Source organism: Dromaius novaehollandiae, chromosome 11, assembly GCF_036370855.1.
Source record: "Dromaius novaehollandiae isolate bDroNov1 chromosome 11, bDroNov1.hap1, whole genome shotgun sequence".
Classification (NCBI taxonomy): Eukaryota; Metazoa; Chordata; class Aves; order Casuariiformes; family Dromaiidae; genus Dromaius; species Dromaius novaehollandiae.
Window position 1 is genome coordinate 27,068,292 of NC_088108.1, and position 27,085 is coordinate 27,095,376.

Genomic DNA, 27,085 nt, shown 5'->3' on the forward strand with positions numbered 1-27,085 from the left:
GTGATTGCTGGCGTGCAATCTCTGCCTTCCAGAGCTCTTCATCTTCCTCTTTGTGAATGTGAAAAAAATTAAAATCATCCCTTGTCCTTCTCTCAAATCCAGTTTCTTTCTGTTCTCCTCCCTGCTGCCGAAGATCTCCCAGGCTGCCCTGCAGTCCTGTTGGCACTGTGCGAGGTAATGTTGCCCCAGAGAAAGGCTTGGAAAGCTTATGGGGAGTTTATTCTGCAGGAGCAGCAGCGAAGGAGGGTGAGGAGGCTGATGGACCACTGCTTCCTTGCTCTTCCAACCCGGCTAGTGCAGGGAAGCACAGACTGTGCTGCTGTTTAGGAGGGCGGCAGGCAGCTGATGGGCGGGCAGTAACGCCAGGGTTGCAAGTTGGTAGAGTAATTCCATCAAAACCACCTCTGCTTTGCTCTCCACATACTTGTGATTGTTTCCCTTTGGACCTGCCTGTAGTCTTGGATCCAGTTTTGCTAATGGCTTTAACTGTATGAAACCAAGTGGAATTCCTCACTGGATGTTCCTATCCTTTTTCTTCTAAGAAAGACCATTTAAAAAGCATTGGAAGGAACCAAAACCAAGCATGTAAGTCCAGCAAGACTTATGTAGGCGATAGGAGTAGTGCCTTCCGCCCCTGAGAGTTTTCTGGGATAGATCTATTCAGTCCAATAAAACAATCTCGTCTCTCCTAATGTTCCAGAGAGGCCTGATCCTACCTCCGCTAAGTCACTTGGAACTGGGCCTATTTATGGCATTTGTCCTCGCTAAAGAGAATATGCAAAATGTTGCTTAGAGCATGATTCCCAGGGGGGAGCAATCTGTGCGACTCCGAAGCCTTACGGTGAATATGCTGTGTTAATGCACAACGCACCACGGTCCCTTTGCTCCCAGGGAGCCGCTGGGATGAAGTGAGAGATGGCAAAGATGCCATTTTCAGAATAGGATCCCATTTGAAATATTGGCAATTTCTGACTCCATTGTATTTATCACAGTAGGGCAGGTAAATTGTGAAGATAATACAAAATGGATTTGAAAAACAGAAAATGAGAGGCTGTAGAAACCCAAAGTGCATGGTAATGAATCATCACACTAGACTGGCAAGTTTGGTGTATTAATTAGAGTTTGCAAAAGGGATGCGGGAAGCAGGTACTAGAGGCCAGTAATAAACCAGTCAAATTCAAGATGTCATTTGCCTTGCGTGGTCCTGTATCATCACTACGGCACGGATTAAAAACGTGGCTGGAAAGCAAAACACAGACGACGAAACGGGGGTCTCGATCAGCCCCGGGAGCAGCGCAGGCGGGTGATGCGGGGTGGGGGAGGCTCGTGTCCTCCTCCCAGCTGGTGACACCGCGGGGTGCTGGAGAGCCTGGAGCCGGGTACGAGCAGTCGGAGGTTACTGCAGGCTTGGCGGCAAGGCTGCTCCTGTGTGACCCAACGGGGAGAAAAATCAATAGCCCCTTACCGAAATTGCCTGCTAGTGAAGTGAAAGTAAATAAACAGTGAAGCCTAAAATCCGCTGCCGAGTTACTGAAACAGGTGAGAGAAACAGCAGGGAAAGAGCAAAATGCCTCAGTGTGGAAAAACGAAGGCAAACAGCAGAGTGAAGCGTACAGCGGAGGTCGGGCAGAGCAAGGAGCACCGCAGAGGCGCTGCTGCCCGGCGCAGAGAGCACTGCGTGGGAGCGCTCACCGGGGGCTCCAGGGCAAAGCCTGACTCGCTTTCTGAAACGGGCGTAAAAGGCTTCTGCTCTCCTTTTTCATTTTTTTTGGAGGGGGGACCGGTACCAGCCCTGGACATAAGCGGTGGGAGGGGGAGAGCCAGGGAGAAGCGAGGCGGGAGCCCGCAGCGGTGGGGGAAGCCCCGCGTGGCCCAGCGGCAGCGACGAGGAGAGACGGAGCCCGGCGTCCGAGGAGGCGGCGGTGGCGGGACGGGAGCGTCGTGCCCTGCCCGCGGGGCCCCAGGAGACCGTGCTGTTGGGTGCCGACCGTGCTGCGGACCGTCCCAGGGTGGCTGCAGTCGCGGTGGTGTGGCTCAGTCCATGCCCGCGGCCTCCCACGTGCCTTCGTGACCACCTTCTCCCCACAGCGCTGGGGTGGACGCGGCCTCCCTTGGAGCTGCGGGAAAGGGCTGGAGCTGGGCCGTGCCCTCCAGCACCGTTTCTGGGAATGTTTCTCTCCTCGGCTCGGGAAGGGGGTCCAGTTTCCCAGGCTGGTGGTGTGTGTTGGGGTGGAGGGAGGGGGAGCAGTGCCATCTTCCCCCGCAGCGTCTCCCATGGGACAGTGTCCCCCTAAGACAATCCCAAGCCTTTTTCTCTTGGATCGCTTGGAAAGCCGTGACTTAAGAAGGAATGGGGGAGGGATCCACAGTATCTGTGATTCGCTCAGGGGCTCCACATCCTTCCTGACCCCTTCTCCAGAAGACGTGACAGCCTCCTTGCCCTACTTACTCTTTTGGAGAAGTTCAAACGGTTTCTCCCACCTCTGGTATGAAGGTGATGGCCCAGGGCCCCGCATCGCCTGCTTACGAGCAAAAGCAAACATAGATATAAAGGTCAGAGTCCCCTTTCTTGCCTCGTCTGCTGATTTTAAGTGGGGGAATTTGAGCCGTGGGCATCTGTCTGAAGGGTCCAAGCCCTGCTGGGAAAGAAGGTGCTTTTAGCAGGGATGTGGAGAGGAATGAACACCGGGATGAGGCAAAGCACCACTCACTCGGGGCTTGCTGTTGCAAGGAATAGCCCGAAAGCAAGATCTGCCCGGCTGTACAGTACTGAGCTCAATACACCGTCTGCTGTGGTGGGGCTGCCCGATGCCTGCTTCTATTTTTATGTTAAAACTTCAGGTTGCACACAGTTATATGAAACAGAGAGGTCTAAAGTGTCCTGTCGCGCTGGTTGTGGCAGGGACAAGCTGTGTGGAGTGCAAGGGGGGAAGAGCATGGTCAATGGGATCGTGGGGAGGAGGTCTCAGGTACTCAGAAAATCTCGCAGTCTTGGCTGGGAAGGAGCATAGCAGACGAGTGGGAAGGAGAAACCGGAGAAAATGAGTGAAACTGTAGGGGAGAGTAGGAGGAAGAGAGAGGGGAAAATTTAAGGCAAAGTAAAAGTAAATCTGTGTCTGTGGTTGCGTAACCTTCACAAACGGAGCTTGGAAATGGGAGCATGATTTGCGCTTAGACTTGCTTTGTGCAGCAGAGGTGAACGGTGCTCCTGGCTGCCGATTTAAAGTGTTTAAAGAAAGCGTTCAGTGCTCTCTGCTGACGACCGCCGGGGTAGCAGCTTGGTGCAAGGAGCCCTCGAGTTGTGACTTAGCTGCAGACAGCTCAAAGAACGCTTGGCAAATTTTTGAGCTCTTAATTCATTTGGCAGCAAGAAAAAACAACAAGCGAAGCCCGCTGGTGATGTGTGAAAATCAGAACTGATTCTGACCTTCCCCGAAGTGCTCGAGAGCAACTTCCAGTCTCCTGTCCATGCCTGCGCGTGAACGGGTATCCTCACACCTTCCGAAGCAGGTGGAAGTGCCCACGATTCAACCCGCGAGGTGCTGTGGAAAGTCAGTTCTGCAGGAGCGTCACAAAAGGCAAGGCCTGTGGCAAGAGAGAGGCTGTTTTACTGAGTCGAGATAGCTGGGAAAAAACAAACAAATGAGCTTTCGGGCACAGAAATGATAACCGTTAGTTTGGAGGCTGTTTTTTCAAATGCAAAGATCAGCAGATTTGGAACAAGTTGAACCATTAATGCCCTGTAACGGGTACTACAGGTCTGAGGAGGGACTTTAAGCATCAACAAAGTAGATGCTGTGACATTAACTTTTACAGGCCCATATCCCAGAGTGAGTGGGCAGGTTCGAAAGGAGAGGCGAATATCCCCAGCCAGGCACGCTTGGATTCTGTTCTCAGGTCTGCTGAGGATGTAAAAGCTTACATGGCTTTTATGGGCTGGACAAAGTCATTGAGAAAATAAGCCATCAAAATTATTTAACGCAAAGATAGCACTTGTGGCTCGCGATGTCCCTGAGCCACAGTTTGCTGGAGGCGGGAGCCTGTCCTGGAGAGGCCTCACCTGCTAGCTCTGTCCTGAGGCTTCTGGTCGCTGCCAGAGACAGGCTGTTGGCCAGGTGACCTCCCGGAGAGCCAGGCTTGTTCTCAGGTGCGCTTGCGATCCGCAGGCTGAGGGCAGCTGAACCCAACCCCTCCCACTTCACAGCGAAGTGCTTTAACGAGTAGGTGCTTACGCACAAGCGGGTGCCACCGTCAGTGCCCCTGGGCTGGGTTCGGAAAGCCACCGGGTGCCCCGCGCTCCGGGAGGGGCCGGTCCCGCCCGGCCGGCTCAGTGCACGGCCCCAGGGCGAATCCCGTGGGTGCAGAGCGGGAGAGCCTGGCTGCTGGGTGCTTCCCGCGGCGGGGAAGATGGCACGAAGCTGCTAAATCGTTGCCAAGATAGCGGCAGTCTGGGTGCGTGCGTTTGGGGGCTCAGGTCCCTTTCAGAGAGTTGCAGCCCCTCCGTCAGCCGAACCTGGATTTAGGCGGAACCTTAAAATCTGTGTCCTGGCTGCTCGTCACAGGTAGCTTCAGACTCACGTTAGACTCGCAGCGCGGGGTCCCAGACTCGCAGCAGGGGAACATGCAATGAGCACTGGAAAAAGCGTGCTGCTCTTGGGAAAGCCCAGTTAGTTCCTGACCTGGGCCTTGGAGCACCACAAGACAGCACCTTAAAGAAGCCGAGCATCTTCTAAACTCCTTTACAAAGAATTCGGCAACAAATTGTAACTGATATGTACAGCACAGGCATAGCTTGCCTAGAGCGACCACGTGAAAAACCTGATTTATTAATGGTCCGAGGAAAGAAGCCACGGCCACTGACTTCAGGTGGGTAGATGCAGTAAACACCGTACTATCAGGCGAGAGAGTTAGTTCCTCTGAACACATGCCCTTATTTTGAGCAGTGTAAATGGAAAGGGCATCAAAGAATCAAAAGAACAAAAAAGTCACGGATCATCTCAAAGCTGTACTAGTCAGCTGTGTCTCATGCAGTCACAGGAAATTTCTCGTCTGAGAACTAGGAAAATTAAGTAGGTCTCAGCTCAAAGCAAGCTTCTCTCATAGCAAACAAGCTCTGGAGAGATGGCCTTGACCACAAAGCAAGAACTAAAACTGGAGAAATGTTGGACTGGCATGGATGAGGCTGCAGCCGAAGGCCATCTGCTCAGCCGAGCACTGAGCATCTCCCGCGGAGCAGCTCCAGCCAGCTTCACCCAGAGACCAGATGCGTTAGAGCGTTTGCGAGGTGGGAACCTCGGCATTGCTTCCATTGGATTTTAGGGTCTCCCCATCTCTTTAAAACACGATTTTGTGAAGTCTTTTGCAAGGAAAATGGTACTAGTGTGACTTCCACACCATGTCATGTGTCCGGTGGATGATCCACCTGTTTCGGAGGGGAGTGTGTTTGTGTGTGCGCATACGTGTGTGTGTATTTACAGCCTGCTTTGCCCCCACGGTAGATTTGTGCCTGGATGTGGAGCCATGCAGTGTTGTGCATGCTCCAGTGCGTAAGAAAAACCCGTACAACAGATTCCCTGCTTCCAAATTCGTGGTTATGCTAACTCATAATACAGTAATTCTGTCAACTGCGCTTCGTAGCTGTCACTTAACAAGACCCAGAGCATATGGGGTGGCTGCAGTCCCAGCACTAAATCTTTCAGGACATGCTTTTCTGGGCCTTAATCTGCACAATACACCCAAGGCTGTTGAACATGTAGCCCTTCGTCTGACCCACTGATCCTTGCGTTTGCAGCATCAGACACTGGCACCCATGACACAGCCGGTCACTCTCAGTGCAGTTTTGCAGCCCACTAAAGCCAGCCTAAGTCTGCGTTGCTGCCGAGAGGGCGTTGCTGCCCTGGCCCCAGGTGCCCCGCTGCAGGCTCTCACTGCGGTCCTCGGCGCAGCGTCAGCATCCGTACGTGTGTGGCGAGATGGATCAAGGCCGCTGGCCCGCAGCCCTCCGCGTGACGCAGGAGGAGCGGCACCGTTACGGCGCAGGGCGGCTGCATCGGACACGGACCCCCGTGAGCCGAGCTGCTCCACGCCGAGGATGAGGTCGTGCTCAGTCCCCTGCAGCTCGAGCGCTGCGGAGCTCTTTTCCCTGGGGAGACTGCATGCTTAACCTGGCCGAAGCAGCGGGTTGTGAAAAATCAGAAGACTGGGTGAGAAAATGGTGAGCAAACTGACTGCTTAATTGCATTTCATACAGAATGCTTACACTTCTTTCAGTCTGACAGTCTAGCTTCTCTGTAACAGGGACTGGGGGAACTTCCAGGACTTCTCAGAAACATTTGCTGGGCAGAGAATGCCTGACTTTCAGACAAGAGAGACAAATGGGGAGGATGTCCCAGAATAGAAGGGTTAAGAACAAATCCGGTTTGGATGCACATCTCTGTGCAACAAATGTTGCCAAGAGCTCCTTCCGAAGCCACCAAAATGAGCAACGCGAGCTCTGCCTGCCCCCACCTCCCGAAGCCTGGGAAGGCAGCAGAGTTTTGCAGTGGGTCTGGCGGAGGAGAAGGGGAGCGGAAGCGCAGTGGGGGCACAGGGGGCCGCAGAGACTGCGCCAGGTCAGCGCTGCTGTGGAAACCAGCTCCCTGCTCACGGGAGTCAGATTCCGTGGGGCGCTTCGGGGACGGACGGCGCCTTTCGCCCCGCAATCCCGGGATGCCTCCGAGGCGACGCCCCTCGAGCACCCCAAGGTCCAGACCGTGAGTCGCGCTCAGCGCACTGTCAGAAACTTCATTTAGGGCCCGCAGATAAACCCCCGACCGTGCTGATCTCGTGCTGCTACGGCGTTTGCGTTACACGCGCACGGTGGGGGACAGACCCTGCGGCCCGGGGCCTGCGGGCGCCGCCGCTGAATCCCCAGCAGCAGAGCAGCGCTGCGGCGGGACGCGCGCGCCCGGTGCCCGCTCGGGGTCCCCGCTGCCCCGCGCCCGCTCCGCTCCTCCCCGCCCGGTGCTCGGCGCTGCAGGGCCGCCGCGCCCGCCGCCGCCGCGCTTTGCATAGCCCCGCCCAGGCCGCGCCGCCCGCCAATGGGAGGCGGCTCCGCGCGCGGGGGCGGGTTCGGGGGCGGGGCCGGGCCGCGGGCCACCCCGCGCCGCTCCGCCGGGTCCGCTGCGCGCGGTGCGGGTCCTGCGCGGAGCAGAGCGGGACGGAGCGGAGCGGAGCGGGACGGAGCGGAGCGGAGCGGAGCAGAGCGCTGCCGGACGGGGCCCCGCGCAGGTGAGGGGCGGGGCGGGGCGGGCTGCGCGGGGTCCCGCGGGGAGCGGGATGCGGGGCCGGGGCCGGGCGCTCCGCGCGCGCGGTTCTCCCTCCGTCCCTCCCTCCGCTGCCGCTCGTGGGCTGCGCTGCCGCCGCCGCTCGGGCCCCGCCGCTGTCGCCGCGGAGGCGGTGGGTCCCCGCCGGGCTGCCGGCGCCTCCCGCTCCGGCCGCGCTGCACGTGGGCGGCCCGGGGCTCCGCGCTGGCGGGACGGGGCGGTGCGGGCCGGGCCGGGACCGGGGTCCGGGTGCGGGTCTGGGTCCGGGTCCGGGTGCGGGGTGCGGGTGCGGGCCGGGGTCCGGGGTGCGGGTGGGTCGGGGCAGCCCCTGGGCGGGACGTGCCCGGGCAGGTCCCGCCGCGCTGCCGCGGCGGGGCGGGGCGGGGGGCGGCGGCGGGGGCGGGGGGCCCGCGACCGTCCCGCGTGGGCGCCCGCGGCCGGGACCCCCCGGGCGGGCCGGGGCTTGCCTGCCGCTCCGCCACGGCAGAGCCCCGCGCACGGCCCGCCCCGCGCCCCGCACCCGCCGCACGCAGCCCGCAGCACCCGCGCTGCGCTCGGAGCCTGCACGGCACGCAGCCCGCACCGGGACACTGGATGCAGTTGCCTGTGCGACCCGCGACACAGCCCGTGCCACGAGCACAGCCCGCACCACCCTCGCAGCCTGTGCAGCCTGCGCCGCGCACTGCACGGGCAGCCCTCGCTGGGAGCACCGCCCGCACCGGGCACAGCCCCACCGCATGCACCGCACGTGGCTGGCGCAGACCACCGCACGCACCGTGCACGCCACGCACACGGTCTGCACCACGTGGACGGTGTGCAGCCCACTGCACACACCAGGCCGTGCACCACGCGCGCATCACGCACCTTGCACCCGACTGTGCATCACGTGCACAGCTCACGCTGCTCCGTGCACCGCACACCGGGCCGTGCACCACATGCACAAGGCACACCTTGCACTCGACTGTGCATCACGTGCACAGTTCATGCTGCTTCGTGCACCACGTACTGGGCCGTGCACCACATGCACACTGCACACCTTGCACTCGACTGTGCATCATGTGCACAGCTCACACTGCTCCGTGGACCGCACACCGGGCCGTGCACCACATGCACACGGCACACCTTGCACTCGACTGTGCATCATGTGCACAGCTCACACTGCTCCGTGCACCGCACACCGGGCCGTGCACCACATGCACACTGCACACCTTGCACTCGACTGTGCATCACGTGCACAGCTCACACTGCTCCGTGCACCGCACACCGGGCCGTGCACCACATGCACACGGCACACCTTGCACTCGACTGTGCATCACGTGCACAGCTCACGCTGCTCCGTGCACCGCACACCGGGCCGTGCACCACGCGCACACTGCACACCTTGCACTCGACTGTGCATCACGTGCACAGCTCACACTGCTCCGTGCACCGCACACCGGGCCGTGCACCACATGCATACTGCACACCTTGCACTCGACTGTGCATCACGTGCACAGCTCACACTGCTCCGTGCACCGCACACCGGGCTGTGCACCACATGCACACGGCACACCTTGCACTCGACTGTGCATCATGTGCACAGTTCACGCTGCTTCGTGCACCACGTACTGGGCCGTGCACCACACGCGCACCGCACACAGCCACACTGCACGCATGGCTGCTGCCAGGCTGTGCAACACACACCCCACGCACTCCCCGTGCACAGCTCCTGCTGCACAGCCCACGCTGCACTCACGCCTCCGGCCACCTCCCCGCTCAGCCCGTGCCGCCTGCCCCGCGCATGGCCCGCCGGGCTGCCACTGTGCACGGTCACACCGCAGCCCTGCGCCCCCCATGCACGGTCACACCGCAGCCCCACGCGAGGCCAGGCTGCCCCCCGTGCACGGTCACACACCAGCCCCACGCGCCCCCTGCACGGTCACAACGCAGCCCCAGGTCCCCGCAAGGGCTGCCTGGCCCAGCCCGCCTCCTCAGGGCTTCGTCTGGGCCCTGCCTTACTAAGCCTGCCTTGGTGACTAAGTGAGAAGAGGACTGTCTTGCCCCAGGATCCGCAGGGCTGTCTTGGGTGAAGAACTTGCTGATCTGGTGGTGACCCGTCTCAGCAGGCCCTGGCGGGACCCGGCGGTGGCCGCGCACCGTGCTGTGTTCAGCCGCCGAGGCCACATGAACGTTTTGCCCGTTGGCGGGCTCCCGGCGTCTTCAGAGGTACAGGTGAGTCGTGCTGGATGAGTCCTGGATCGAGAGCCTGTTCTTCCCAACGCTTGTTACTGAAATGACGCTTTCCCCTTCTCGGTGTAACCTGTGCGAGGGTATTTATGACAATATTAAGACCTGAAGAAAAGAAGAAGGCCTTTCCAGATGCACTGAGTTATTACTGTAAGCAAGAGAGCAGCAATTATTAAGTACGTGTGGGGGAAAAACAGATTAAAACCCAAGGTTTTACAAAAAAATTTGTAGGAATTTGGGGAGTCTTACCTGAGATCGCTAACCAGGCAGAGTGTCAGTGCCCACCATAGCCAGAACTTCACAAAAACCCGTAGTTACGGTCCCGGTTTGTACGTAACGAGTGCACAAACGAGCCGCGTAGCCCAGGGCTGGCGGCCCGGACTGATGTTCTCTGCCGTCCTGTGTCGTGGGGGGTTTTCGCTGTATTTCTAGCGTCTCCCTCTGCGGACGGGGAGAGGGGACGGGGGGACGGACGTTGCAGCCGCGGGACTCCTCCGGCGTTGCAGCCGCTCCCCCGGCACCACGCGGGGATGCTGCTCTCCCCCAGAGCGAACGCCCAGGGTCCGGTCGTTGCAGACCAAACCGTCTGGATTGTCGTGTGGGTGAAGCTTCCAGGTCTGCTGGAGAACGTGCTGGTTCCTGAACCACGCTAAAAGATTCGGATTCATCTTTTCCTCTTTCCGTGTTTGTTTGTTGCAGTTCTTTCCTTTCTGAGCGCTCCTCAGTCTGCAGGGCCTCCCGGGGGGGGGGGGGGGGGGGGCCAGGATCAACCCCGATGGGCTCGTTAGTGTTAGTTAGTTAGTTAGGCACCAGGACACGCTTCCGTGGGTCAGGGAAGGGGGCTTGAGGGGTAGCGGAGCTGCGCGAGGCGTGCGATGGTGTTTCCAGATGCGTATTTGGTGGGAGTTTTTTCCTCCATTCCATTTTCAGTTTTATTTAAGATTTTGGTTCTTGAGTTTTATGTTTCAGTATGTTCTGGCTACGTACTAGCATTTCTTCTAAGATGATATTATTTATTGCCTGTTCTGCTAGTTTCCGACTTTTTCGTGAAGTGATGTGTAGAGATCTGCTTTGATGCTCCGTTAGCTGCTGCAGTGCTGTGGCAGGTAACTCTCTGCTAATCCTTCAGCCGTGGTAAGTCGGTGCTTCTCAGGGCAGGATAATTCCCCATGTCCTTACCGAGTGGAGTCTGGAAGTGTCTGAAAAGAACAGATGTGTATGGAAAACAAAATACGTAGCAGGCCAAACTGAGTTACAGCCGATGGCAGAAATGCAGCCTCAGACTTGTCCTGAGGAGAGGCTAGCTGCGGTTTCCATCTCTGCTGTTCGTGTGTGCTTTACCAGCTGCTAACAAATCAAAATGTGCCCAAAAAATCAGGAAGATTTTGCTTGACTGTGAGAGATCAAAATGAGAAACGTATGCATGATCCACATTCTGCATTTACCTCCTTGGGGTGCAGGGCCCGTGGGGACGTGCAGCGCGGGTGCTGGACGGTGCCGCGCTGCCGCGTCTCGCGTTGCGGCTGGCCGCAGCGAAGCGTGCGGGTGTGAGAGGGCCTTTGCGGCGCCCGGGAGTCGCAGAGCCTGCGGAAAGTGCTGCTGCCGTTGTGCCGGTGCATACGGGCATCTGAGGGCGCGTAATTTTTGGAAAATTAACTTTTTGCAGGAAAAAGAGCACCAGTGAGCTGCAGGACTGTCGCTGGGGTGAATGGTTACTTGTTTGCACTGCAGCTTTCCTGAAATGCTTTTTATCACATACGGTGAAACTCGTTCAGCAACTCACGTTTCCCCGTTTGAGTAACATTACGGCGGGGGTCATGCTCTGCTCGCTTTACTCAGGCGAGTTGTCCCATTAAGGCAGTAAAAGATGACTTTGAACAAATTACAGCTTTTTCGGAGTTAGGAAGTTTTATGCATCTTGAAACAATGTCTGTACATTTTGCTTCCCTCCAGCCTGAGTGGATTGATACTGTGTCATGTTTATACTCCTCTTTGGCAAATAAAATCCGTAGCTCTGGCAGTCACCTTGAGGTCCTGTGTAGTTTCCAAAGAGGTGGGAGGGTTTGGTTGTTTGGTTTTGCTTTTTACTTTCAGCTAATGAGGATCAGTTGTTTTAGTCACTTATGAGACTATCAGACGTTGCTGCTTTACTAGGGCAGTGCTATGTGGTTTTGGATGTATGCTTCGCTTACAAATCAAATGTCTTGGTTCTGGAATTGTTAGAATAAAAAATAAAAGCTTTGAATTTCATTCCAGATATGCAACAAAGCTTTCATTCCACGTATCATTGTATTGTGGCTTGAGAAATAGCAGGCCTGGTCTACGCTTAATAGTTTTGCTGGCATGGTTGTGGTATGATGTTTCCCTTGCCATCCCTAAGTGATATAGTTATGCTGGCAAATGTCCTAATGTACATGTAGCTGCACTGGCATAAGATTCCTTTTGCTTGTGTAACTTTTTCTATTTGGGAAACTGGTTTAAGCTGTTCCTCTCCTAGGGAGATAGGCTGCTGGGGATGTATCCGTATCTGCATGCCCTGCTGAAGTGTAGAGAAGTCCATAAATACACACCAGAGGAGGAGGTCAGGTAGGCTGAAGCTGTGTTCGCAGGGCAGTTTTGCCAAAGACTTCATTTTTCGACTGTATCTCTTTCTTGTAGTATGGTAGCACTGAAGAGAGCCAGTGAAAACCGGGGCCCTGTTGTTCTCAAGTTTCTGAGCTGTTGGCTCCTTTTCTGTTGCCTGCAACTATGTTTCATACCTGTTTTGCTCTTGCAACAAGCATACGCCTACACTAAATCCCGAACTCCAGACCAGTAGCACCAACGGCGCTGGTGCTCTCCGCAGTGGGCGGAGGCGTCTGGGCAGCCGATGGGGACCGGGATGCAGACTGGGATCTTACCCGGGCCTGGCAAGCTGGGATCCAAACCAGTGCAGTAGCAGCCCTCGGGAGCGGGCGCCTGCCACCCGCGCGTGCCTCTCTGCCTCTTTTCATTTTTCCTACTGCATTTAGCCTCTAGCTGGACTCCAACACTAAACCTGAATGTTTCCCCCTTGACATTGGCACATAGTTCCCCGTTTGCCACCTTCTGAGATGGTGACAAATTTCCTTTATTTATTCCATAGTGTCAGTAACCTTTACGCTATTTATAGGCTGTGATCGTGTCCCTCCTGAGATGCTTGCAAGATAAATTTAGCTCCCTTAGCTTCTCATCGTCGTATGTCTTCACGTCCAATCCTCGCCGGCTTTCGCTGCCTTTCCTTGTAGCACATGAGCCACCGGCTGTGAGCGTGAGCTGCGGCACTCGGTGACTCACTTTCTATGCTTGTCTGGGAGCGACGTCATGTCCAATGAATCCCGGTCGTTCAGGGACCGCAAGCCCGTCCAAGCGTCCACTTCCAAAAGGCAGCCCGCGGGGCAGCGGCGGGGGTTAGACAGGAGGGCAGAAAGAGCCAGCACGGGAACGGGTGCGGAGGGGACCTTCGCCTTTCGTGTCCCCTAAGAGCAGGGGGGTCGTAGCAGGGGAGAGCCGTGGCAGAGCTCGGAGATCGAGGGCTGCGCAGTCGTGCTTCCTCGGGTCTTGTTAGAGCCGTCGTCCTGGCCTCGCCTTTTCTTCTAATGAGGCTGTGGGTCAGCACAACTCCAGCTTAAGTGCCAAGTTTTCCTGGGTGTTTCAAGCCCTTAAGTGCAGTGTCCTTCAGAAGAGCGTTTTGGAGTGTTTCATGCTCCTGCTGAATGTTCAGAAATTAATTAGAGGTCTAGTTGGGGGTGGGTTTTATATGTTTCTGTCATCAAGGTAGGAGCTCACCCAGAAGATACAGAAATGAACAAACAATCCCCAAACTTGAAATAAATTGCTTGGTTTTTGTAGCTTGAGTTTGAGTCCTGCTTGTTCTCCCGTGAGAATCGAGTCCCGTGTTCCCCACTGAGCCGCGGTCACGGAAGGCAGAAATTGTGGCTCCAGTGAGGCTAGTGGCAGTTCTGCCACTGATTTCAGCTGAGCCATTAAATCACCCAAGAAAGGCTGCGGGTGGTATTTGACAGGGAAACGGATGTCTGCTCTGCCTGTCTGCCAGCACAGCTGAAAATGAGTCCACGGTGAACTGAAATCTGCAGAACCGGAGCACGAGCAGACTGTGCGACTCCGGACTGGAGTAGCAGGGTGTTGGATGTGTGTCCTGCCCTGCTGACTCTGCTGGAGAACATAGATGGGCACTGATAATGTCAGAGCAAAGCAGCTAAACTGACCAAAGCTCATCTGTCAGATCCCTAAGCTGAGACTGAGCTTTCTGTCTGATAGTCTGGGGTATCCAAAAATGCAGTTGGAACTAGCAAAATTCACTGATCTCCTGCCAGATCAGTAATCAGTGTGTCTAGCTTAATGCTGAAAAATAAAATGTCGTCTGTTCCGTGGTAAAGGCTGCTACAGGGCAGCAGGGATAGACGGTTCATCTGCAGCCTCACTGAGAAATCCTCTCCTTTCCTTCCTCTGCCCTTTGGATGAGAGCAGAGAGCCTCCCTCCTGCCAAAGTGACATTCTTGATGCGTAAGAAATGCGGGCTGGCGTCCTAGCGAAGGCGGAAACTTTTTTCCAGAAAAGGGCACGCTGCTTGACTTAAGGGTGTTGAGACTTGCTCTGACCTCTTTGCTTTCTCTCCCTACCTCCTTCAGGCTCCCGGCACCTCTCCAGCCTCAATGAGCTGCCGAGAGAGCGAGTATTTGGATGAGCACAGGAAGTGCGTCCCGTGCAGAACTTGTATGCCTGGGCAGGAGCTTTCCAAGGTAATTTTGCTGCTCCGGAAGGAGCAGGAGTCATCTAGCACCAAGGCTGTCATGGTGCTAGATAAATCCTCTGCTAATCTTTACTAGAAAAGATAATCTTAGATCCCAGTATTTTAGGAAGAGCGGAGACTTGGTGACAAGGGAAGGCGAGCAGCTTCGCTCGTCGCCACGGTGGGCGTTGGATAGCAGGGCGAGCAGGTGGAAGTAGCAAGCAGGAAGGGATTTCAGCTTGATGCTCAGGAGCCTCCTTCTTTCCTGTCTGCTGGTGGAAATCCAAATTTCTCTTTCACTTTGGGACCTGAATTGTCTTCCCATCCCAGTCATGAACCCAACCTTGTGTCTTGCAGGATTGTGGTGATGGTGGAGGGGGGGATGCACAGTGCATCGCTTGCCCTCCCAGGAAGTTTAAGGATAGCTGGGGACATCATGGCTGCAAACCCTGTCTGTCCTGCACCCTCATCAACCGTGTCCAGAAGTCCAACTGCACAGCGACCACCAACGCGGTCTGCGGGGAATGCCTGCCGGGGTGAGTAGAGCCGGCTGCTCAGCACGGAGAGGGTAGTGATTGCAGCCGGGAGGGAACATGTTGGGGGGGGTGGGCAGAGCGAGCATTTGTCTGAGGCCACTTGTCACATGGTACTTAAGAGGAGCCGTGGTGGTCCAGCGTTGCCCCTTCGAAGACACTGCTAATGATAGACAAATGCCCCGCTTTATAGCTCTGAAGAAGGCAACCTGATAGCTCCTCTAAATGGGCAGTGGAAGAACACTCCTCCCAGGCCTGAATTATTGCTGTGGACACCGGGATGTCTAAGGCCCAGGAAACGAGTGTCTGTAGAGCACTACTGCTAGTAGTCTCCAAGAGGGCAATAGAGACCCAGCCTAGGAAGATGAGTTCCTGTGTCCGAGCGGTCATATGGGGGAAGCTGTGGTTTTTGTAACTGTTCATTTTTAGTTAATTTTTTAGAAGAGTTACTGAATGAATACTGCTCTGTACAATTAGCCTGTGAAATGCCTTAGAGCTGCAGACCATTTACTGACAAACGATGCGATTTGTGACAGAGGAATGAATGTCAGAGCCCTGAGTGTTTTGGTCTCTTCCCAGCCAGACTTGCTAGCTGGCGTTTTGCTGTGACTTTGTTGAGCTGTTGATCACTACCACCCTCTTTAGCAAGACATGCGGGCTGTCCCAGAGTGATTCTTGGCAAAGGTGGTACAGCTACGAAAAGTAGGTCTGAATTTAGCCAGCATTTGAGACAGACGCTGTGCTTTGTGGCCTCTCAGCGTGCCGTGGCACCAAGGAAGATGGATCAGTTTTCTCTGAGCTGCCTCTTGGTAGATGAAGCGGCATGTTTTTCAAAGCAGCATCAGGCCAGGCTTTAGGGCCTCCAGCCTGCTGGCGTAGCACAGGCTGACGTGGGCTGGGGACCGCCGAGTCGCTCGCCCATCACGCGGCTGATACGCTCCCGCTTTGTTCGGCAGGTTCTACCGTAAGGCCCGGATCAGCGGGCAGCTCGACTGGGAGTGCATCCCGTGCACCAAGCAGACGCCCTCCTCCGAGCCTCAGTGTACGTACTCAGCAGCCCTTCTGCCGCTGCCCTCTGTTCGGGGGCTGCCGAGCTGTTTGCGGGATAAAGGGAGTGGTGAGGACATCCCAGAACAGGTTCATGGTGCATGTTAAGTCGGCTTCCTATCACTAGTCATTGTGACTGCATCCCAGGCAGACACAAACTCAAATGTGTGTTTGAACCATTCTTTGACCATTTTTCCTCGTTGGCCAGCTTGCTTAGCTGGTGCAAACACCAAAACACTGCCCTGCGCAGACCTGCTGGAGGAAACACATTCGTTGTAGATGAAGAGGGAAGGGACAGGGAGAGGAGTGGCCTCAGCCTCAGAAATAAGTTCCAACATTTTGTGACGGGTGTGTTTGCAGGTCGGTCCAGAACAAACCTGGTGAAGGTAGCTGTCCCCACTGTGCCACCACAGGACACGGCCCTTCTTGCACTGACCAGCAGTGCCCTGGTCATCATTGTACTGGTACTTCTGGCACTGTCCATCATCTACTGCAAGCGTTTTTGGAAGAGCCAGTGCCAGCGAGGTGAGCCGATGTATACAGTATTTTTCTGTTCCTTCTTCCTTTGTCCTCTTCTGTTTACACATGTTCTTCACTCTTTCCTTATGCAGAGCATTGCCATTAGCATTGCTTTTGTAGAAGCATGAAGTGAACCAAACTTTCCTCTGCTCACAGAGGAGAAGTACCTCATCGTGCTTTTTTCATCTGCAGGGCTTCTCTTTTGCTTTTTCTGCTCAAAGACATGGAGGACCTTTCTCTTCCCTAGTGCTATAATTAGTAGGAGGCTGTGCCATGCTTTCGTTGTCAAAACTGGCATTCTCTCTTTCTGGAGTTTCTTAAGGGCAGGCTGAGTCTGAGTGGCTTTTGGCAGGGCAGGACTAGAGCACCAGGAAATGCTGATTTCATGGTGGAAATCGGGCAAGAGAGGAATATGCTTGATAGCTCGGGTTGGGGTACACTGGCATCCGTCAAACAGGATACCAGTATGCTGGCTTCCCCAGCTCCGCACAGGCAGATGTACCGCGTAACTGAGGACTTTCTAGGGAAATAAGCCAAGCCTTCGCTCAGACTGGTTCTTCTCTATCCTCCAAGCCTTCCTGAGGACTCAGAATTTCTCAAGCCAGCGAGCAATGTTCCCAGCCTCAGCTGCGCCCGGCAGATTTCTGTGTGAAGAACAGATGTCTGGTCCCTGCTGCCTGGGCGTGAAGAACCTGAGCCCCTGCTACAGGCAGGCAGAAGGTAACTGCTCCTTTTTTGGGGGCGAGGGCAGGCAGGGGTGAATCTTGCTTGGTTCTGATTCACATGGTCTTGAGTCATACTGAGCTTCTGTTAGGGAGGAAGGAGCTGGAAAGTATCAAAGTTCCACCAAAATGCAGCATTTTCTCGTGATGACAGTTCCCTCTGGCATCAACCCTGCTGTGGCCGCTCTCAGCACAGAGCTCCGTGCTACCAAGGACCTTCTCCTAGGGCCTGTGTGGAAAGCAGAAGTCCCCCTGAATTCCACTGCAAGGCACGCAGGAGATGTGCAGTGTTTGGGGACCTTTCTTAACAATCGATTGCAGATTTTGTGCCAGCAGTGGGAACACTCACATTCAAGTCCTGTAGCTCATGTATCTCCCTCCAGTCAGCTCCTGCTGTCATTGTAACCCTGGGAGCAGGACTGACTGGACTTGAGGAAAGGCATGAAAATCGCCTTGTTCAGCAGTGGCACGCTGGGGTAAAAGCCTGACCACTTACAGCGGGCTCTTTACCCCTCTGTCCCCTGGACGTGTGGAAGATGAGATTTAAAGGACGGGCTGGTAGACCTCTGTAAAGGGGGAAGTGTAGCAGAGGAAGGGAGAACCCAAATATCACTAAGCTGCAGAGATTTTTTGATTTCAGGCCCAGTGGAAGCAGTTCAGTTCATATCAGATGGAGAAGCCATTGGTCTTCAACTCCCGGCTCTCCAGCCTGAGCTGGAGTTGCCTCAGGCGACTGCCGTCAGCCCTGCTCCCAAATCCCAGCTGGTGAGGAGCATGCTGGAAACTCAGCCCCTGATCAGGAACTCAGGCTGCAACGACTGCTTGGCGGGGGGCTTGTCTCCCTCTGACTTCAGGCAGGGCCCAGCCGGGGTGGCGGAGGCCCTGGCCCCCCTTTCGTCGTGCGCCTCAGAAATGCAACACAAGTGGCCCCATGCCCCGGTGGAGTGTACGGAGCTCGATCTGCAGAAGTTCTCCACCCAGATGGACTTTGTGGGCAATGAAAGGTCAGAGGATGCAGTGAGCCGGGTGGCTCAGAGAATCCCGAAAGAGAACAACGGTGGAGTACTTGAAGCAAAGAATGGGCTCGTTTTGGATCCGACAAGGGGCCTGTCCTCGGCCTTCCAAAATCCTGCTGCTGAAAGGGGGGAGCAACCAGTAAGTTCTTCCAATCTCGTCTCTTCTCTAAAATAATGTTGGCCGTAATTGGCCTCATACACAGAAGGCTGGAACTGCAGGCAGATTAGAAATGTAGGTTCCTAATATTAAGGGTAATTGATACCTAGGACTGCCTGGTAATTAGCAAAAATGGTTAGCCAGATGTTTACTGATGTGTTTGGGAGCAGATGAGGCTCATTTTCTGTGGGTTAGGCAAAAGGCCTGGAGCAAGTGGTGAGACAACGTAAGTCCAGCGTGTCTACCAGAAGAAAAGAACTGTGTTCTTATTGGTGATGGTTTTTGTGACATGGACGTGACTGGGCACTAAAGGTGGCATAAGGCCACCAGCACTCAAAGGAGCCACATTCAGATACTCAGAGGAGAAGAGCAGTTTATTGAATATATAGGCATATCTTTAGCTACGCATAATCAATGCACTCTTGAGAGATTCTTGTACTCTTGCTCATCTGGAAAGCTGACCTGGCACTGGAAGGCAGTGATTCCTGTCCCACAGCAGTTAGTTTGAAATGAACCAAATGATTAACATAATTGAGGTTCAGAAAATGGCTGGTAAAGAAATGCATTTAATAGCTTAGCTCCAGGTCGTGATTTCTGGAAGCGGTTTGCTAGGAGGCCCTGGAGCGTCCTGAGGAGGTTGTTAGCTCTGTGGGATGGTAATGCTGGATGGACAAGTGCCAGTCCTTTCACAGTTCTGTGAAGGTCCCAGGAGCAGTGGCAAGCACAACCGTTGCTCATCAGACTGTCTCCAACCTTGGGGTCTTTATTTTGCCAGGTGAATGATGCCCAGAGCCTTGTGACTCAGATCAGCAGCACTACAAAGGGTAAGTGTCTTTGTAGCCTCATCTTTTTCACCAAATATTTGGGGTAGCAGAGGGAGGCAAATTCTTGGAAAGGAGCTCCTCCAGAGGCCCGCCATGGTTGTGTCAGTGAGCCAGTCTTCACAAGGGTTTATCTGACTTCTGGAGCCTTTGGTGCTAGATTTTCTGTGATGGTGCCTGGAACGGCCTGAGGGTGGGTGGTGAATGGATGTTCAGCTTTTACCTGTTACCAGTCTCCACGGGACTGAGAGCCAGCTCCATGCTGCTGGGCTCTGCGAGTAGCAGTGCAGGAGATACCTGCCATGGCAGGATGGTGTTTCACCTGGTTGGTAGGGGCAGGGCCTTTAACGTGGCTGCTCTGTTTATTCTTATCCCAGCTGGGTATGTTGGTTTCTAACTGCACTTTGCTGTATTGCCGTCCCCAGGTCTCCTAGTAGCAGAGCTGCCCCATTCCTTGGTGCAGTCACTTGCCTTCTTGCTAGACCCTTCCTTGAATGGCGTGAAGAATTTCAGCCACGTGGCACTGGAGCTGGGGGTCACTCCCCAACTGTTGGGAAGGATACCTGGATTTGAGCAACTCGTCGCTCACTTCACCTGCTCGGGAGACACTGTCACCGTTCCTGTCCTGGCCCAAGCTCTGCAGCGACTGCAGCGGTTCGATGCCTTGCTCCTGCTGTGTGATCACTTTGCTCTCAGCCAGATTCAGGGCCGCCAGTGCTAAGAGGAGGCAGGGAAGGGACAGAGGAAGCTCCAGGCACTGTCTTTACTGGTAGGGGAGAGGATCTGGTAGCACCGTGGTCACATAATCTCTTCAGTGTGCATGTGGTGATTATGTGGAGATGGTCTTTGCGTCATGGAATAGAAGCACGTGAGCAGGAGCATCCCTCCTGGGAGGAGAGCAGAGGCGTGCTGGGGAGGTGACAACGTCATGTATCCTCACAGCCTTCACCTCTGCCCTTGTGGGCAGTTGTGAGGTTTTTCTCAGGCCCCTCCGGAATCCATTTTTCTTCAGCTGTATTTACATTCTTGTCCAGAAACTGAGTGGCCTCACAGTTGCTGTGCTGTCTGCTCTGTGGATTGGTGATGGTGTGTAATATTCTTTGCAAATCGTTAGCCTTGTAGGCGTTGTGGTTATTTCTGTAAGGTTCCTCAGCCGCGTTTGGTGCTGGGGTTTGGTGTTTGTGGGCAGCCCTTGAGCTGTCTCTGCTTTGGTGATGGAACAATTCTTCAGGTGCTGTACAGGAGGGTCCTAAGGTATCTTCCACTTTAATGGCACTGGGTGTTGGCTTCTGCTCCTCAGTTGTTTGCAGCTTTCTTACAGGCCCAACAATCACTTCTTTCCCATTCCAGCTTTTCAGATGTTGGACCTTCTTCATTTGGCCAATACTGTGGTTTTTTGGGTTCGCGTTGCCACTTTCTGAGTTTACTTTTTGTTTGTTTCTTCCTCTGTGCACAGTTCTTGGAGGAGAACCTGTCTGGCCATTACTTCTGTGGCAGAGGGGGTTAGGTATTCAGTTTGTGTGCCACCCCAAAATGTGGCATGTTTATTCCATTTCCCTTTCGTGAAATGGTACGGTTTTCTTGAAGGAGTTTTGGACTGAGCATCAGGATTTTTAGATATAAATTCTTCTTAAAGTTTCATGCTGTATTGCTCTCAGCCGGGGTAGCAATTTGCTCACTTCCCCCGTCTCTGCTCTGGTGTGTCGCCTCTGCTAGCAGCCTGCTTGCGGTGGATGAGGTTTTGAGAACTGAGGCTGCGGTGAAACGTTGGGGTAGCACAGGCAGGGCCACTTCCACCGAGTTCTGCAGGTGCCCGTGGAGGCGGCTGGAGGCTTGTGACTAGAAAGCAGTTGGTGTCACGCCAGCACCAGGCGCTTACGGATTTAGCTGAGGACTGAAAGTCCTTACCGCAGCTTCGTCACAGGGAGCACTAAAGTCACTGTGCCAATAACGGCAGGGCAGGCTTGTTTTAAAATGACCTTTTTCTGCCTAGAAATGATGTAATTTTCTGGTCTCCGAGAGTGCCTGTAGTGGAGGGGAACACCCTTCCGAACTTTAGCTGTTCTTGGAGGATCTGTCAGAGCTTGCAGCAGTTTGGCCCGCGCTAGACTCCCCCGTGTTCTTGGATGTCGTCCCCTGGGGCAGATTCCAAGGCTGGTGCCTGCAGGTTGCCGGGCGATTGCATGAAGCTGCCACCGGCTTCTGGGTTTCCTGTGTTAAGCAGGGTTTTCCTGGGCAGTCTGGCGGGTTGGGTTTGCGGGATGTGGTGGCGTATGAAGCGACCAGAGTCAGTCGGGAGGCTGGGGAGAAGCTGCCGCGAGGAAGCTCTGCGCTGACGGACAGCAGCAGTGTCAACGCGGGCCTCTCGCCCCGGTATTTTTGTCGGGGCAAATACCCGAGCAGAAATGAGGCACGCCCCGCAGCGCCCGGGGAGAGGCCGTGCGGAGGCGGGCAGGAATCCGGAGCTGGCGACCAGCTGCAGGAAGCTCTCCGGCGGCAGAGACGCGTCCCGGGCTCCTCCGCGCCGGCGCCCGCTCGACCGGGGGATTCCTTTCGCGCTGAGGTCATTGCAGCGGCGACTGCCCCGGAGCGCCGGGCTGGGGACGCTGAATTCGGTGTCCCCAGAATCTCCGCAAACCACCTTTAGGTGGCAACCGACAAGTATCTTTCAGACTGTCACCGAGGCTTCCCGGGCTGAAGCGTTTCGTGGTGTCTGGCCCTAAGCCGGCAGCCGCGGGCAGCGAGGCTCCTTTCCAGTACCCGCGGGGAGCGCGAGCTGGTTCGGCTGGTGGCTGGCGGGGGAAGGCAGCGGGTTCGGATCCCCTGGGGCTGTTGGGAAACACCATGCCGATTCTGAGGACAGGGCTGCTCTGCAGTGACTAAGAGCGAGCGTAGGGTCCGTAGGGTCATACCGGCACTGGATGCCCAGGTTACCTTCGCTGTGACGTGGGCGAGAAAGCTGCGGATGGGGTATTGTCACGCTTCAGCTTTCTCTGGTCAGGACAAGAGGACACGGGCGGAGAGACTGGTGCCTTCAGGGAAGAGCGAGCAGGAGGTTTCAGCGCCCCGAACTCCTCAGCAGAGGGGCTAAGCGATAGCGAAGCAGCACCGGGGTGTTGCTCTGGGGTGCTGCTTTCGTAGCATCCCTCCCGTTAGTGCAAGCTGTGCTGTCCCCCAGTAGCGGAGGTCGCTTCTCCACCGCCCGTCCTCGCGCAGGGTCGGCGTTTGCCCGCAGAGCTGCGTGGCTTTGGGCCCTGTCGCCTCTGGCTGCGCGTGCCGTGCGGCGGTTAGGGCGGAGGGACGTTTTCCACCTCCTGAGCAGTCGGAGCTGAGCCGGCGCGAGGAGCAGAGCGGCGGGGAGATCCCGAGGGCCGGAGGGGCCCCACCGCTGGCCGTGGTGAGCCGCTGAGCTGGGTGAGCGTGTCCCCCTCGGCCATGGGCCCTCTGGCCTCTGAAGGAAGCCGGGAGCCCCGCTCCCTCCAGCAGCGCCCTCGGAGAGACGGTGCTTGCTTGAGCAGCACCACGTCTGATCCCGGCTAAAATCCAACTGCCTTCAAATCGGTGGGTCAGGCCTTAACCTCTGCCGTGACGCACTGGGGAGGGGAGCAGGCTCGGCTCGCTTCTCCCTCTCTTCCCGAGCCACTTCTTGCCTCCCGGGTCTCCCTCCCTGCCTGCCTTTTCCTCCTCTCCGCCCCTTCCCGTCCCCTGGCCTGGTTTGCGGACAGGCCCCGCTGCGGGTCGCGCCCAGGCCCAGCGGCACCTGCGCTTCCCCGGGCCGCTGTCTTACCGGGGCCTGGTCCGCGGGGCCGGCTGCCCGAAACCGCGCCCGGCGCTGGGCTGGGTGGAAAACGCCAGTGTTTTTAAATCCTAAAATCCTATTTTTAAGTCCGCGGGGTCCGCGGCCCGGCCGCCGGCCAGGGCGCTGCTCCCCTCCGTGCCGCGGCGGGACGCTGGAGCCGGGCCGTGCCGGGCCGCGGGCTTCGCCCCTTATCTGACCGGGGCACTCGGAAAAAGCCGGCGGCCTTCTGGGAAGGCAGCGCTTCCTTCAGATCTGCCGGAGCCCGGGTATTAATAGCCGCTTTGTTTCTTTTTCCCGTTAAAAGCTGCTGAGACTCGAGCGCGCTCAGGATGTGGCCAGATAACGCGGCGGCATGGACTGTTTCAGCGGGACGTGACACCGTCCCTGCTCTTTCTTCCAAAGCCAAGGTCGTCTCGCTGCTCCTCGCTCTGCAAGGAGCAGGGGGGCTGCTGCGTCCTCTGCCCGTTGTAGGCTGGGGCCGGTCGAGCTCTCGTTGCGTGCTTGGTCATTAAAAGTGTTTGAGGAGCAAATGCAGGCTGGGGTTAGAGCCTCTTGTGTGCGGTTTATCTGCGGCAGGGAGAGAGAGTTGGAATTGATAATGCAGCAAAATCAATTAAATATTTAAGCTCTCCGTGGGCACGCTTACTCGCTTCCAACAGGAATTAAGATAAATTCAATGCAGGCATTTAACTCTGGAGAATTAGTACAACTTATCTAATCAGCTGCGGCTTTGAAGTCAAAGCCAGCCTAGGTGGGTTTTCCTGCCTGTCCTATGTGCACGTGTCGCAAGTGCCAGCGGCGGCAGCCCGGGAGAGCCAAGAGCGACCCTGCTCCGGCCCCGCGCCGGACGCAGCCGAGGGTGTTCGAGGGCCTCTCCCTGCTCGTGTGCTGCAGGCTTGCTGCTGGCTCACGGCTCGTCTGCCCCTCCTGAGCTTGTTGGGCGGTTTTGTTGATGCATGGGCTCTGAAAATTAAAAGGATTTTTTTTTCTTTCTTTAGAGAAATCAACCCCATTCCCGTTATAGTTTTTAAGTTAAACTACTGTTTTTCAGCTGTTTGGTGTCTGTGCTCCCCGGGGCCGGGGGCTCTCAGCGAGCCCGAGCGCGGCTGTGGCCCTGCAATGCACACCGGCTCCGTGGGCACCGCCGGGCAGGGGCGATTTTAGCCCGGTCCAAGAGTTTTTCACTTGTTCTTTGCCGTCAAGAGACATGGAAAAACATTGGACATGGGAAAAACTGACGGTCACAGAGCGGGTGAGCTTGGATTTCTTTAGCTGGGAACCAGTCGAATTTATACTTGACTTTGTTTTTTCTTTTTAATAGTTTTTCAGCATGGTAAGTGGAACGAAAGGGAAGGAAATTCCCGTGGTGCTGAACCGTGCGTTGCAGCCTTGGGAAGCTGCTAATGCCAGGTAGGCACGGCTCGGAAGGAGCTGGAAGAAATAAAGTAATCCAGCATCTGTGCAACCCGCAGCTGGGAATGAACGATGGAAATACTCTCTTTGCGGTGGGGTTTTTTACAAGTGATTGTTTTGATACCGGTCTTGTCTGATTTAGGGAAAATTTATAGGATATGTTTAAGTTCAGTCCTGTTCTGGAAAGCTCCTAAGCACACTCTTAACCATAGGCCAATATTAAGTCCTATTAAAATGAACAAGCACTGAGTGCGTCCTTGGGTGCTGTTCTCGAACAGGATGCTTAAGGAAATTGCACCTGCACGAGCAGGCAGTACTGAAGAAAACTCAGTTTTAATGATCTGGGCACACCTAAGTTCTCAGAAAACTCTGCAAGTGTTAGGGGGAAATGCCCTGGGGGTTTTAGATTACTTAACTGTACAGATTCTGGTGCTTTTCTTTAAAAACAATAAAAAAAATGTAGCCGTGGTTTACCCATGGTAAATACGTGGTATTTTTTATGGTGGATGTTATTTTTCTCCTAAGGTTGCAAATAGGTTATTTATATTTTTGTAAACCCTGTGTCGTTAGCGTTGTAATTCTGCACTGTAGCCGTTCCGGTGTTACTTGGAGAGCTGTCCGTGTTCGGACCACGTAACCGGAGCGGCCGACGCTCCCGCGCGGCCGGGCGCCCGGAGCTCCCGCACTCCTCCCCGGGGCCGCGCGGAGCGGTGTGGAGCGGTGCTGTGTGGTTGTAGTTCAATAAATTTCACAATCAGAGGTGACGACCTGCGGTGAGTTTTTCTTCCCCGCTCCCGTCCGCGGGTCTCGGCGCGTTTGCCTGGAAGAGCGCGACGCGAGACGTCCAGGGCTGCCGGCCGGTGCGGACGGTCCGGCCTCGTCCCGCTGCCGTGGCCACTTTATTTTTCCGTTTACTTTTCCTCAAGACGCCCGCGTTCACGTGCGGGTCGGTGCGCGGCCTGGGGCGCGGGGACGGGGGGACGGGCCGCGGCCACGTCTTGTACGAGAGTACAAGAGGGTGAATTCGGGGAGAAAGCCGGTAATTGCGTTCGGCTTGTTGCTGTGCCGGGAAGGACGGGGCCTTCGTGGCGTCCGTCGCCACTTCCCGCTCTCCGATGCTCCTCCCGCGTGCGGGACCCGGCCGTCCTGGCGCCGACCTCTGAACCTGCTCCCTGCCCTTCCCGTGCTCTCCGGAGGGAGCGGCGGGGAGAGGGTGGCTCGACGTTGGCTGCTGAGACGCGGATCCCCCGGAGACAAACTGGGAGCAAAACCGGAGGATTAACGATGAGGAGCTGGTTCTCCTGCTGGAAGCAGAAGTTCATTTTTAAGGGGAAACACTGCAGCGGTAATCATAAAGCTCGGCTCATTAAAATAAAAACTGGCTTTCCTCAGGGACAGCCTAATGCCAGCAATTATTACTATCCATCAAAAATACACTGTTATCCCAGAGAGATTCCTGTATTCCTTCCCTAAGCCCTGGTAGTAAATGAGGGTTTTTGAGACTGGCCGGCCTGCTTTTGTGTAGCAAAAAAGTTAATACGTTAAAAAAGTTAATACGTTAACTGGAGCCAACAGGCTGGATAAGAGGCTGATTCGGGATCCCAGCACAGCTGCACTGGGGGACAGTTTTAGAAAATGAATCATGTGTTTTTGGAAGCCGTTCAAGACCTCTTCAGTTCCCCCCTCGCCTCCCCCTCTGAGCCGCTTTTAAGAAATTAGTGGATTACGACCAAACAAACCCGCCGATCAGACACAGCGCAATAGCCGCGGTTTCGGGGCGCTGCACCTCCTACGACCGCTGCTGGGCAAACAGCAACGAGCGGGCGGCAACCGGGGTCTCGGCGCGGAGGTGCGGGCAGTGCGACGGCACGCGCTCCGGAAAGGTATCCGAAACAGAGGACGGCATCCCAGCGTCCACTGAACACACACACACACACACAAAATGCTTAAAATCAAATAGGAAAATACCGCAGTTGCTCCCCCTTCGCCCTCGGTCTCCCCTGCCCTTGCAATGGCCGGAGGAAACGCACAGGCTAAAGAAGACCTTTTTAACTTCACCCCACGTAAATTACTCGCATGCAACTTCACTGTACCATCTGCCTCAGATTAATGATGTTTTTGTTGGAAAACTCCAGATGAAAGAATAAGTTTTCCCAAGAGCAAGGTTAGTGGAAAGCGTTGCTTCACACGCACGTGCACGTATGACTGCATAGACGCGAGAGGGCAAGTTTCCTTGGAAGCCTTAGTTCTGGCGTTTCCTGTCTTTTTACACGTGAGTCTCCAACCCCCATGTTCCCTACAGCTTTGTTCTGGAGTATTTTGGAATACAGTGTTTCAGCAAAACCAGCATAACCTCCCTGAACACGTTGCTTTCCTGCTAGGGATGGCAGGATGCTTCTTCTTGCCAGTCTGCCCCAGAAAAATAGCAGGGGCTCAAATTCAGCTGGGTACCGGCTCGTAAGCAGAGCCCTAAACCCTTCCCGGCTGGTGCTATCCGAGGCCAGTGTGAAGGTAGCGTCCAAGGTTCCTTCAGAATACCTGACCCTGGTAACGATACTGCCACAAAAGAGGACAATTCATACCGTGGCTGGCGGCCTCTTTTTGTGGGGAGAAGTCAGGGCCACCCCACTAAAGGGCCAACCACCACCTTTTAGTCTTTCGTTACCACAGCTGCGATACCGCTTTTCTTAAACCCAGACCCCGCAGGTCACTGCTGCCGGTTCAGCTGCTGAGGAGGGCGAGGGGAGCGGATCCCTC

At 55.6% G+C, this 27,085-nt stretch overlaps 1 protein-coding gene across 1 annotated transcript; it reads left to right on the plus strand.

Annotated features, from left to right (window-relative positions):
• Nucleotides 1-7,104: 7,104 nt before the first annotated feature.
• Nucleotides 7,105-25,092, plus strand: EDA2R (ectodysplasin A2 receptor). Its single transcript, XM_064518489.1, has 10 exons — nt 7,105-7,269; nt 9,350-9,515; nt 14,201-14,311; nt 14,659-14,837; nt 15,791-15,876; nt 16,242-16,406; nt 16,974-17,120; nt 17,763-18,277; nt 19,071-19,119; nt 19,542-25,092. The coding sequence occupies exons 2-10, from the start codon at nt 9,468-9,470 to the stop codon at nt 19,835-19,837; spliced, it is 1,596 nt and encodes a 531-aa protein (XP_064374559.1). The 5' UTR covers nt 7,105-7,269; nt 9,350-9,467; the 3' UTR covers nt 19,838-25,092.
• Nucleotides 25,093-27,085: the final 1,993 nt, after the last annotated feature.

Coding starts and splice junctions, on each gene's coding strand:
- EDA2R (XM_064518489.1), top strand. CDS start 9,468: ATGAACGTTTTGCCCGTTGGCGGGCTCCCGGCGTCTTCAGAGGTACAG. Junction 14,838..15,790: donor TGCGGGGAATGCCTGCCGGG/GTGAGTAGAGCC, acceptor TTTGTTCGGCAG/GTTCTACCGTAAGGCCCGGA. Junction 16,407..16,973: donor GAAGAGCCAGTGCCAGCGAG/GTGAGCCGATGT, acceptor CTATCCTCCAAG/CCTTCCTGAGGACTCAGAAT.